The sequence below is a fragment of the Capra hircus genome, chromosome 12 (assembly GCF_001704415.2).
Source record: "Capra hircus breed San Clemente chromosome 12, ASM170441v1, whole genome shotgun sequence".
NCBI lineage: Eukaryota > Metazoa > Chordata > Mammalia > Artiodactyla > Bovidae > Capra > Capra hircus.
In genome coordinates this window covers 65,019,990-65,032,172 of record NC_030819.1, presented here as the reverse complement: position 1 = coordinate 65,032,172, position 12,183 = coordinate 65,019,990, and the positions used below count along the sequence as shown (strand labels likewise).

General features: G+C 41.5%; 1 protein-coding gene across 3 annotated transcripts in view; it reads left to right on the top strand.

Moving 5' to 3' along the window:
* The window catches only part of VPS36 (vacuolar protein sorting 36 homolog), a 31,792-nt gene extending 23,644 nt beyond the window's left edge, over positions 1–8,148 (top strand). For 2 of the 3 annotated variants that reach the window (XM_018056692.1, XM_018056693.1), the window contains exons 10-14: positions 1,056–1,121; positions 2,662–2,726; positions 3,340–3,424; positions 4,574–4,650; positions 4,744–5,057. In XM_018056692.1, the coding sequence (XP_017912181.1) occupies positions 1,056–1,121; positions 2,662–2,726; positions 3,340–3,424; positions 4,574–4,650; positions 4,744–4,837 (387 nt within the window). In that variant the 3' untranslated portion in view covers positions 4,838–5,057. Of the gene's footprint in view, positions 1–1,055; positions 1,122–2,661; positions 2,727–3,339; positions 3,425–4,573; positions 4,651–4,743 lie in introns of all 3 variants that reach the window. The other variant, XM_018056691.1, reaches the window with a different exon arrangement.

Genomic DNA, 12,183 nt, shown 5'->3' with positions numbered 1-12,183 from the left:
TTTCATATAATGTGTACTATTAATAACTTCATAATAAAGTTTCATATTCTAGTTTAACATTATTCAGGGAATCAAACTTTATGAAAGCACCTGTGTTGAGAAATATTTCAAACATATGACAGAGTAGGATAGCATAATGAATTCCTATGCCCCCATTACCCAGCTCCACTCAAAATTATTTTAAAGAGAATCCCAGCCATCATATCCCTTTACCTGTAAACATTTAACTATGTAACTATAGTGATAAACATGCCTTTAAATGTGATTATAATTCCATTTCACACCTAAAAATTTAAAAATAATTTTTTAGTATTATCGAATACCTAGTTAGTATTCACATTTTCTGTTGCAGTTGATTTGTTCAAGCCAAGATACATTGCAAATGTTTGATTTCTCTCAAGGTTTTTTTTTTAATTCTGTGGGTTTTTCCCTCTTCCATCTCTTTTTTCCCATCATACAATTTATTTACTGAAGAAGCTAGTTTATCTGATAGAGTGTTTCAGAGTTGGATTTTGCTAACTATAAGTTACCACGCTTCACTGTCTTATGCGTTCCCTGTAAACTGGTAGTTATATCTAGAAGTTCTTTTTTTTGTCCTAATAAGAATATTTCATAGAGGGTTTTGTGCGTTTCTATCAGGAGGTATGTTATATCTGATTATCTTTTTTGTGTAATATTAACAGCTACTGTCAGTCATTATCTGTATCTGTTACTTCATTAGGGGTTGCAAAATGGTGATATTCTTATTTAAGTCCATCATTTATTTAGTTATTAGCTGGAATAACTTAAAACATTTAAATACACTTTTTGAAACATAGTGTCCAACCCCTCTTTTTATTTAAGTAAATGTTAAAACAGTAATTATGGCATTAAAGTCCAAATAGGGAATTTGAAGTGCCTTCTGGTATCTGAACAGGTTCCTGGTGTGTAAATACAGTTTTCAAAAGCTTCTTAAGAAATTTTATAATTTCTGATTTTGCTCTGATTATGATTTCCATTAGGAAGTGCTAACTAGAGCTAATTATAATGTTTCTTTTTATTTCATACTTTAACAGGAACGAGGGGGAATAATGTCACTTACGGAGGTGTACTGTTTAGTAAACCGAGCTCGAGGAATGGAAGTAAGAAGTTTCAGACACGCTTTTGGCTAAATATAGTCTTTCTTGACAGAATGCAAATTCTCCTACAATGAATACAATCTGAGGAAGGGCTTGAGTATCAAAAGCATTGAAACTTTGAGAAGCAGTGTGGTGCAGTGAGAGGGACACTGCCCTGGGATCTAGAGGGCCGATTCTGTCCCTGGTTTTGCTCAGTGACTTTGAGTAGCTTCCTTAACCTCTCCGGAACACAGGTTTTTCACCTTTACGATAGGGTTTAAATTGAGTGATACCTTAGCGTTCTAATAGCCTATGTTTGTGTCGTGATGAGCAAGACTATGCCTGGTGACCTTACTCTGTGACTGTTAACTGTTTTGAATGAACCTTGCTGGACTCAGATTGCCTGTGGATAACACAGCGGGAAAGCTGCCCCGTTCCTTTGGCTTAGAATCAGCCCCTCAGCTCTGGCTGTCCTTTCCTAAGGACCTACCTGTCCTTAGCCTCCAAGGCGCTGTCTGTGCACTCTCTCTGCCCTCCACGCAGATGGCTCACACGGCGTCTCCAGTGCTCACCCAGGTTCCCCAAGTCAAGGCTCTGCTCTGTGCTTTTTTGTTTTTTTTTTTCTTGAATTTTTTGACTGTGCCACACGGCATGCGGGATCTTAGCTCCCCAACCAGGAATTGAACCCACATTCCCCTGCATTGGAAGTGTGGAGTCTTAACCACTGGACCACCAGGGAGGTCCCTCTGCTCTGTGTTTTAATTTGAGCAGTCATAGTAATCATCCCCAGTGGGTACTTACTATCCACCAGGTGCTCTGCACGTGTTCTCTGTTTATCCTCCCCATCACTCAGTGTGGTAGCTACTTTTACTCTCCCCATCTGGGAGACAGTTTGGGGATGAGGACACTGAGGCTCAGAAAGATTCAAAAGCCTGACCATGGCTCTACCTGGAGACAGTCTTTTGACAGAGATTGGGACGCAGGCTGGACTGGCTCCGGAGCTATTCCGTGTGACTCACAGCTGCTGGTCACCACCCTACTGAGCTGATTCTTCAAGGCTGTGTGATCCAGAAGGGTAGCCACTAGGTAGCTACAGGTGACGATCGTAAACTTGAAATGCAGGTAGTCCAAATTGAAGTGTGCTGGAAGTGTAAATTACACCCTGGATTTAGAAGACTTTGTATAGAACAAAGAAGTGTTAACTATCTTATTAATGATTTTTATATCAATTACATGGCAAATTTTTGGCTCTGTTGGGTTGAATAAAATATATGCATTATAATTAATTTCACCTGTGTATTTTTTAATGTGGCTACTAGAAGGTTTTAAGCTACATATATGACTTGTATTATATTTCTTTGGATAGCACTGCTGTAATGAATAGACGTCTTTGCTTCTTTGTTAATCCTTTTTGCCTTGTTCGTGACTAAGCCACCTAAAATCCTTGATGCATGATCATTTTACACTTAGCTCTTCTGTTTGAGTGGTCATCATAATTACATAGCATCACTCTATTAAATTTGCAGTGTAAATGGTAAACTTGGATTTTTCCCCCCCTCTCTAGTTGCTTTCACCAGAAGATTTAGTAAATGCGTGCAAGATGCTGGAAGCACTGAAATTACCTCTCAGGTAAACGAACCTTGCGGGAAGTTTGTCACAGTTTGTCACAGTTCCACCCTGAGCAGACAGAACAGCCCTGTAGGTCTGTCCTCCTGCGTGGTGAGCCAGCATATACATCACTCTTCTGGAAGTTTCTCTCACATGTGGGCAGAAATCACCTGGCACCATGGGCACCTGTCATCCCAGCTTCCATCCTTCTCTGGGCTGTGCAGGGCCTCAGGGGCAGGTGCTCAGACTCTTGCCAATGTGGGCTCCTCCCATGAGGTCACAGCGACCAGTCTTTCTGTCCTTACACAATTTTTTTTGTCTTAGTCTCTGGAGACCTGGAAGTACAAACATTCAGCTGTAAATTGTATTTTCCTTATCCTCAGGTTTAAAAAAAAAGTAGCCAGGCATATTTTACTTAGCATGTGGATCATAGTTCAGAATTTCATGAACTGTTTATTCATGAGCTTTTTTGGTTATGCCTTAGTTACCCATGGTTGTTATATTTGAGATGCTGTTTTGTGTTAATATCGCCCTCAGACCTGGGCATAAATGAAAGTACATAAATATTTTCGCCTCCCCGAGGGTCCAAGACCCTAGGTGTTCACGGCTTTGTTCTCCCTTCCGCGACTTTTAGACTCCGCGTGTTTGACAGCGGCGTCATGGTCATTGAACTGCAGTCCCACAAGGAGGAGGAAATGGTGGCCTCAGCCTTGGAGACGGTACGGGGACCCGGCTTCCTCCCTCCCTCGTTAGAGCTTGCCCCCCGAAGCCCCCAGTGCTTAGCAACTTGAGAAACAGGATTTCCTTTTGAATTTAACTTTGCTAAAAAGTAATGTTCACAGACCGAATTGAAAACAGTTGATCATTACCAATGAGTGCCTGTTCATCACATTTGTACTTTGAAAGCTCTTTGAAACTTGCCAGCGCTCATAACGTCTTGTAAGTAAGGGGAGCTAGAATGAGGGAGGTGCTTACTCCCTTTCTGTTTGAGACTCAGCCTTGAGAGTAAGTTTTTAACTTTGTCAGAGTGTCACCCATGATTGAACTTTTTCTTTTAGCCATACCCATGTAAGCTGCATTGGAAACATTGCAAATTGTTTTGTGAAATAATTGCTTCAAAAAAATATGGAAAGCAACTGTAGTTTAGGTGGATTTTGCTGGCCAAACTGATCATTTGTTAGGACCTTGAAATATTACTGCCTCTTAGCTTCTGTGGTGAGCCTGTGTAATTAGAATAACTCACATTTATTATACCTCTTATTTTAAACTTGATGAAAGTTTCAAGACTATACATATTCCGATCACATACTTAAAACCAATCCTATGTATAAGGGTCCTTCACTGGAGCATGTGCTATGCACTCTGTTAGAATTTGTTCTATGTTCCTTTTTAGACTATGAAGTTCGCTGCCTTCCTTTATTGGGCTTCCCAGGTGGCACTAGTGGTAAAGAACCCGCCTGCCGATGCAGGGTACTTAAGAGACACGAGTTCAATCCCTGGGTCGGGAGGATCCCCTCGAGGAGGGCATGGCAACCCACTCCAGCATCCTTGCCTGGAAAATTCCATGGACAGAGGAGCCTGTCAGGTTACAGTCCATGGGTTCCCGAAGAGTTGGACACCACTTACGTGACTTTGCACGCACACATACACATTGCCCTATTACACAATGTTTTAGCCTACAGTGTTTGTTTTGGGTCCTTCCACTTTTGTAGACTTAAGCATTAGTGAAGAAGATTTAGTTCTGGAGTGATTTTAGTAGAAAATTCAGTCAGTTATTTCACAGTAGATACAAATAGATATTCTCCTCAGGTTAGTACTGAGGTGGCCTGAATGATCACATTTTTTTTCCTGCTCTGTGTTTCTGTTAGGTTTCAGAGAAGGGATCGTTAACATCAGAAGAGTTTGCTAAGCTCGTGGGAATGTCTGTCCTTCTGGCTAAAGAGAGGTAAGCGAGGTCTCTGCTGCTTGCTTATAGCTATCATTTGTGTTTCTGAATGGATGGATGGATTATGGTGTTTTTTTCCCCCTTGACTCCTAGGTTGCTTCTTGCCGAGAAGATGGGCCATCTTTGCCGAGATGATTCAGTGGAAGGCTTGCGGTTTTACCCAAATTTATTTATGACACAGAGCTAAGAGTTTTGTATCTGAAATAACTTGTTATCCATATACTTGCATCATGGAGAGGTTGAATGCCATTGAGCTAAGGGTAAACCCTGATAAACAGAATTTACTGGAACTTTGCAGTATCATATAAGACCCTTTTAATTTCTCCCTAAATATTATGATCCAGGAAGCTTCTCTAGGATATATATAGGAAAAATACAGAAAGTTGAATGCCAATATTAATTCAAAATCATGCTACCGTTGTATAGAAACCCTCAGAGTTTAACTGGAAATTTGGTGGATTTTAACTTGATTTTCAAATCTGACCATTTTTTAAAGAAAAGAATTTAGTTCATGGGGGAAGAAAGAGAAGTTGCGTGTTTGGACAGGTTAGATGTTATTTTGGTGTGACTGAAATTCACTGAATTATGAAAGAAGTTTTTCTTTGCATTTAGTGTCCACCTTTGGGGAGTTTTCATGAAGAAGTTTAGACCTACAGTGTAGTGTAAGAACCTGACAACATCCAACTGCAGTATGTCACGTGAGGCTCTTCCTAAGGGCTTTTTAGAAGCAGCCATAGGCATGTCTTCAGCAGACCAAATAAAGCAGCTTAAAAAAAAAAGAGAATTTTGCTTGACTTCCATATATATAATCTGACTAGTTTCTTTTTCTTTTTTTTAAGTGATGATTTCATGGCTGGCATTTAAAGAATGCAACTATGTCATTCTGTTTTAAAAACTGCTGTGGATTTTGCTAGTGAATTAAAGAGCTGTATGGACATGCCCGGAGATACGGTTACAAATTTGTAAAGCAGACGGTTCAGGATTTCCCTCAGATTGTTATGTGGGTGGAGGGGCCTGGAAGAACCTTTTAACTAGCTTTACATGAACTTTGGTGCTCTTTTACCTCAAAGCCAAGGATGGACAAATAGAAAGTGGAAACGATAATATGTCTCCTTTTCCTTCCCTTAAGGAGTTTCACTGCTGAACTTTTAAAAACTCTTTCTATCATCCTCTAGCAATATATTTTTCCTTTGCTCCACACATTATAAGTTGTGTGGAGAAACTCTCACTAGAAAGTATTACTGAGATGACTGGCGAATATTGAATCCAGATCGCTTGAGTTTTCTAGTGGACCGCCTGACTTCATTACTGCAACACGGCATACAGTCCGTTGGCATTACCTCAAACTCAGGGACACCACAGGGAGAGAAGGAGAGCCCCTTTCAAGGCGGAGTTGGCAGTGGAAGGTCACTGATGGGTTTTGACCAAGCCTCTAAAAGGGGTGGTATCTGTACTGAGAGAACCTTTGAGAGCAGGAGGCGGGAATGCTCAGCCTGAGACTCTGGGCTCCCTGAGATATCCTCACTAAGAAGTGGAGGACCACTGCCGGGCCGCTGCAGATGCCCTGTGGGCAAGGTCCGGGGACCCTCAGCTGCAGACCCAGGGAAACCCTCCACGTGCAGCCAGAGTCGATCCCTGACCCCTGCCTGATCCCTGTTGCTGCTTCACATCCTCCAGTGTCACGGGAACTTCGTGGCTGAGGCATCCTGCCTTAGTTCCAAATCCGTCGCTGATTCCATGTGGTGATGATACACCCCTTAACATCCCCTCTCGTTTGTTTCGGGGAAGTTCAGTGTCTGGCTGCCCAAGTCTTTGGAGCCATGGTGTATGGTTGTTTGCGTGTCACTCCTCTCTGGGAAGCACTCTGTCTCACACACACACACACACACACACACATACACACTCATCTCATTCACTCAATATCTCATCTGGCCAAGGTTTTTAAAAATTACACAGATAAATAATCTGTTTCACCAGTTGGAATGAGTTGCAACTAAGATTGTTAGAGCTACTAGGTCTTCTAGCTGTAATGGTGTCGATTCGTTATAGCAGATTCATGAGTCAGCATATTTATTTATCCTAGTGTGACAACCCATTAACAAAAATGGAGCAGTGTGAATTATATAAAGTGAGCTAAAGTGACATGAATCTAGGTTTGCAAATGTCACATTAATTAAAAACCAGGTATGATTGATTTTATTGTTTTAAAGTGGGCATTCTTCACTGTTTCCAGACCTCTATATGTATATGTTTGTTCTTTTTGTTTTGTTTTTGCCAAATAAGGTGTCATTTTCATTCCTTTGTTGGAAGAGGTTATGTTTAAATACAACCAGTCAGGCCCTAAGTGCAAAAAAAGTTCTGTCTTCTTGGTGCTTATCACTGTTATATTATTATTGTTGCTTTCTAACTTTGCTCTTTGGAGCACAGATCTGTAGCTTTATGATAATGGAATATTTCTAGTCACATACTGTCCAACCTTTGTACATTGTACAAGTGAAGAATGTTTTCAGGGTTAAATGATTGGTATTAATGTATATAGAGTAAAATTATTGCAAAATTTAAAAATGATTTTTCTTAACTTGGTGTTCTTTTTAAATACTGTTTGAAAAATGTATGAAAATGATAAAGGTTTGGTCAGAATAAGCCAGTATGTTAAGATTTTTTTCTTTTATATTTTATAATCGAGTTGATTATAAATATTTTTGACCTCAAGGTCTTACTATTTTAGTTATCTTTAAAAAATGGGAAATGACTCATGAACTGTTCTTTTTATTTTTTTTAATTCTTGATGTGAATTCCACTGTTGATTGACCATGTGTATTTATGTGAAGGTACTATCTCTTGTTCCCTGTTACCAGACATGGATTTATCATGTCATTATTCTCATGTTCAGATACTTAGAATGGTTCTTCCTTGCCCAACAACCTCCAAGTTTCCATCTGATACAGTAGCATCACACCTTGTAAGATAGGTAGGTTTTAAGGACTATGCTTAAGGATGGAATCAAGCATGCTCAAAATGATCCGTGAAAATCTCTGAAATTGCCAATAAAGTTCTCTATATAATCTTACAAGTAGAATGGCTGTAAAGTGATACATGGCTATGAAGATTTTATGACTATAGCAAGTAAAATATATAATAAAAGACTACATATCAACAGTAGACTTTTGTAGTACCAATAATTAAAGTACTTAAATGTGTCTTTTTTTTCCTTTTTCTTCACTATGCTGATAGGTATGGTTGAATTTATATAAATGTATTGCTGATCCTACTCCTTATGGTGGATCTTAAGTGTCAGCTCCACGGGGGCAGGGATTTTTATCTGCTTTGTTCACGGATGTGCCCTCAGAGCCTAGAGTGAGGCCTGGCACACAGTAAGCATCCAACAAAATGACTACCGAGCGAGTGACCTCCAGTGTGTGTGCCTGCTTATAAATGGGCTTCACTTCACCCTACTTTCATCTCTCATTGAATTCAATAAAAAGAAACATTTTTGAATGCCTGTTGACTGTGTGAGGAACTGGGCCACTGGGGGATACAGAAGTGAATAAGATGCAGCCCCTGCTTTTAAGAGGGACATAGACATGTGAGCAGCCTTAACTGAAGATGGGAATGAAGTCTGTGCCATTGCAGGGGCACGGGTTCCATGCTTGGAGGACAGAGGAGGGAGGCTTCTGTTCTGATGGAGGACAGTCTGAGAAGGTCTGGTGGGAGAGGAGGAGCTGACCCATTAGGCTCAAGAGAACCAAGAGATGGTCGGGGGAAGGCATTGGGTCAGGCCCTTCCTCTTCCTGGGCCACATTGTCCTTGTTCAGACATCCCTTTGTTATCTCCTCCCATCTACCCACCCCCACCCTAATAATCAAAACTATACTTTTCTTGTTCCCACCTGCTCTAGAAAAATCTGTTTCCAGGGCACAACTCTATTATTCTGAAACCCAATTAACCATATATTGGGTTGATCAAAAAGTTCATTTGGGTTTTTCCATAAGCTCTTGCGAACTTTTAGGCCAGCCCAACACTTGACTGTCTTTTATCTTGTTCTCTGTTATCTCGATGCCACAAGAAAACAGAGAAATTAGATTTCTTTAAGTTATAAGGAATATCACATAACACCTCTTTGGAATTCCCAGTGACCTACATCAATGATTGTACATGGTAGATTCCTAGTTAAGTATTCACTCAGTTGAGTGGCTTTTGAATTATAGTGTGTCTTGAGTTGAGTCTGAAACCTTAGTCTGTGTCCTTTACCCTCTTTCCAAGAGGCTTCTTATCCACACTTGTCCGGTCTCAGCCTGTCTGAGATACGCTGTCTTATTCAAATTCCATGGCACGGGCCATGATGTGGGAAGCATTCCAGAAAAGTTAGATTAACACACATGTAAGGTCTTATTTTCACAATGTGACAATTGGGTCAATCACTTTCTTTCTTGTGCTCTAATAATGATGAGTCAGTTAAAGCTTATCTCTCAGAGTGTTATCTAGGGGAAAAAAATCTCCCTATTTATATAAAGGGTGTTATTGAGATAGTGAACACATTTTACACAATTTGCAAAAGATCCCTTGACCAGTCACTTACTCAAGATATCTTTGTCAGCCAGCTTGTTTTAGTTTAATACAGCTAAGACCATACCACGGTTCTTTTGAAAGCTTTTTTCCTTTAAATTCCTGTTGGCTTCTTTTTAGAAAGGATTAAACTGTCTTAACTGTCTAGCAAACAGTTTGGCAAGAATTCAAATTAAAGCAAAAATGACCAAACATCTCAATAATGCTCTTATTTAAAAACTGACTTAGAGTCTTCTCCAACACCACAGTTCAAAAGCATCAATTCTTCAGTGCTCAGCTTTCTTCACAGTCCAACTCTCAAATCCATACATGACCACTGGAAAACCCATAGCCTTGACTAGACGGACCTTTGTTGGCAAAGTAATGTCTCTGCTTTGATCAATGATCTCACATTGATCCCAGGCCCTTGTACTTTGATTGAGGCAGAGTGGGTTTCTAGGAAGAGTGTGTGTCTGAGAGATCAACACTGACCAAGTTGCTTTCTATACATTTCACTCAATCACCACAAAACTTCAGTATATTAGATGTCTTTTGCAGTGGAGGAAAGGAGGGGTTAAGTATTTGCCCAAGGTTACGGAGGCAAAGTGAAGAGAAACTACAGAGCCTCTTGATGAAAGTGAAAGTGGAGAGTGAAAAAGTTGGCCTAAAGCTCAACATTCAGAAAACTAAGATCATGGCATCCGGTCCCATCACTTCATGGCAAATAGATGGGGAAACAGTGGAAACAGTGTCAGACTTTATTTTTTGGGCTCCAAAATCACTGCAGATGGTGATTGCAGCCATGAATTAAAAGATGCTTACTCCTTGAAAGGAGAGTTATAACCAGCCTAGATAGCATATTCAAAAGCAGAGACATTATTTTGCCAACAAAGGTCCGTCTAGTCAAGGCTTTGGTTTTTCCAGTGGTCGTGTACAGATGTGAGAGTTGGACTGTGAAGAAAGCTGAGCGCCGAAGAATTGATGCTTTTGAACTGTGGTGTTGGAGAAGACTCTTAAGGGTCCCTTGGACTGCAAGGAGATCCAACCAGTCCATTCTAAAGGAGATCAGTCCTGGGTGTTCATTGGAAGGACTGATGCTAAAGCTGAAACTCCAATCCTTTGGCCACCTCATATGAAGAGTTGACTCATTGGAAAGACCCTGATGCTGGGAGGGATTGGGGGCAGGAGGAGAAGGGGACGACAGAGGATGAGATGGCTGGATGGCATCACTGACTCGATAGACATGAGTTTGAGTGAACTCCAGGAGTTGGTGATGGACAGGGAGGCCTGGCGTGCTGCGATTCATGGGGTCACAAAGAGTCGGACACAACTGAGCAACTGAACTGAACTAAACTGACTGATGGAGTCAAGGCTGGACTTTATTTCTGCTGCATCTAACTCCCACTTTTAAAATGAGCTCTTGCTTTCAAAAATGGCAGGGCTTGTGGCATGTATTTAAAAGGAGTTCTCACTTGGTTGATGAATAGATGTTGGACTAGATAATTCTGACCGTGAAATTGGATGGTGACCTTTGCCAACTAAATTGTCACCTGCTACCTGCCTCTGCAAGGATTTGGTCACCTGTCCCTGCAAACACTGACCCTAACACACCCTTGAAAGGAGTTTAGGGTGGAGATCAAGAATGACACTGCCCTGGAAGGCTACCCAGGTGGCATAGCAGTAAAGAATCAGCCTGCCAATGCAGGAAGCTAGATGCAGGAGATAGGCGTTCGATCCCTGGGTCGGGAAGATCCCCTGGAGGAGGGCATGGCAACCAACTCCAGTATTCTGGCCTGGAGAATCCCATGGACAGAGGAGCCTGATGGGCTACAGTCCATGGGGTCACAAAGTGTGGGACATGACTGAGCATGCACGCACACATGTGCGTTGGGAAATAATGGCAGAACAGGCCTTCAGATAATTAGGTATTTTTCAGAAGATTTTATGAGCTCAGTTTCTTGCCTCTTATATCTAGAATAGCACTAAAATTATTAACAGAGACATCCGTGCCTGGTGACTAGCACAAACCAGGTATATATACAGACCTCCCACCCTACCTCTTGGGAGCATTTCCTCAGAGCTATCTGAGAGGTGAATCCTGGGCTTTAGTCCTCATTTTTCTCCAAATAAAAACAACTCACAACCCTCACACTGAATATTTTTTTTCATTCCGCATATTACAGCCTTTTTAAAATCTTTGGCTGGATTGAATCAGTACAATGCTTTGCAAATTTGGTACCTCTGATAACCTCCGATAACCGAATAATTGGGCTATCTTTTAAAAGATTAAGTGATTAGATCTGCAAATAGCACATTTCTGAGTTAAAAATGGAGGTAAAATTTACAAACAGTGAAATGCACGAATCTTAAGTTGGATGTTTTGACAAACACGTAATGAATCCGTGTAATTCACACCTCAACCAACAGAATGTATCTATCCCCACTCCGCACACACCACCCCCCATCCCCGCACAGATTCCTGGAGCCTCTTTCCAATCACCTGCTCCCCAGGGACCACCAAATCTGGGCTCCGATTTCCTTACCACACATTGGTATGCTAATAGTAAACTGTCTTGCACATTACACCCTATTCAAAAACAAGCGCGGCTGTTGAGGTGGAACTCTATCCTCTCCTATTGTTTCAAAAACACAACTTGTACACTTCCGGATTAGAGTTTTAAAAACGTTATTTTTAATGTAAATAACCGCTTCTGGCTCCGGAGAAAAACGAAGAGGGGCCTTCGTGAGCTCTTCTCTTTTGAAGCTCTTCAATGACGTCTGGGAAACCAAGCTTACAGCCAACTTCAATGACTGCCTGGTGGTCCCCCAGAAGATAATGACAGGCGGGCGGAAGAGGGGGGCGGGGGAGAAGAGACTGGATCGCAAATGCGGGGAGACGCGGCGGCTCGCCCTTAAACCCGGCTCCGGGTCGCGGGGTGGGGGTCCGCGCCTCCTCCCCGCAGGCCCCGGCCGGCCGCGCGTTTCCTG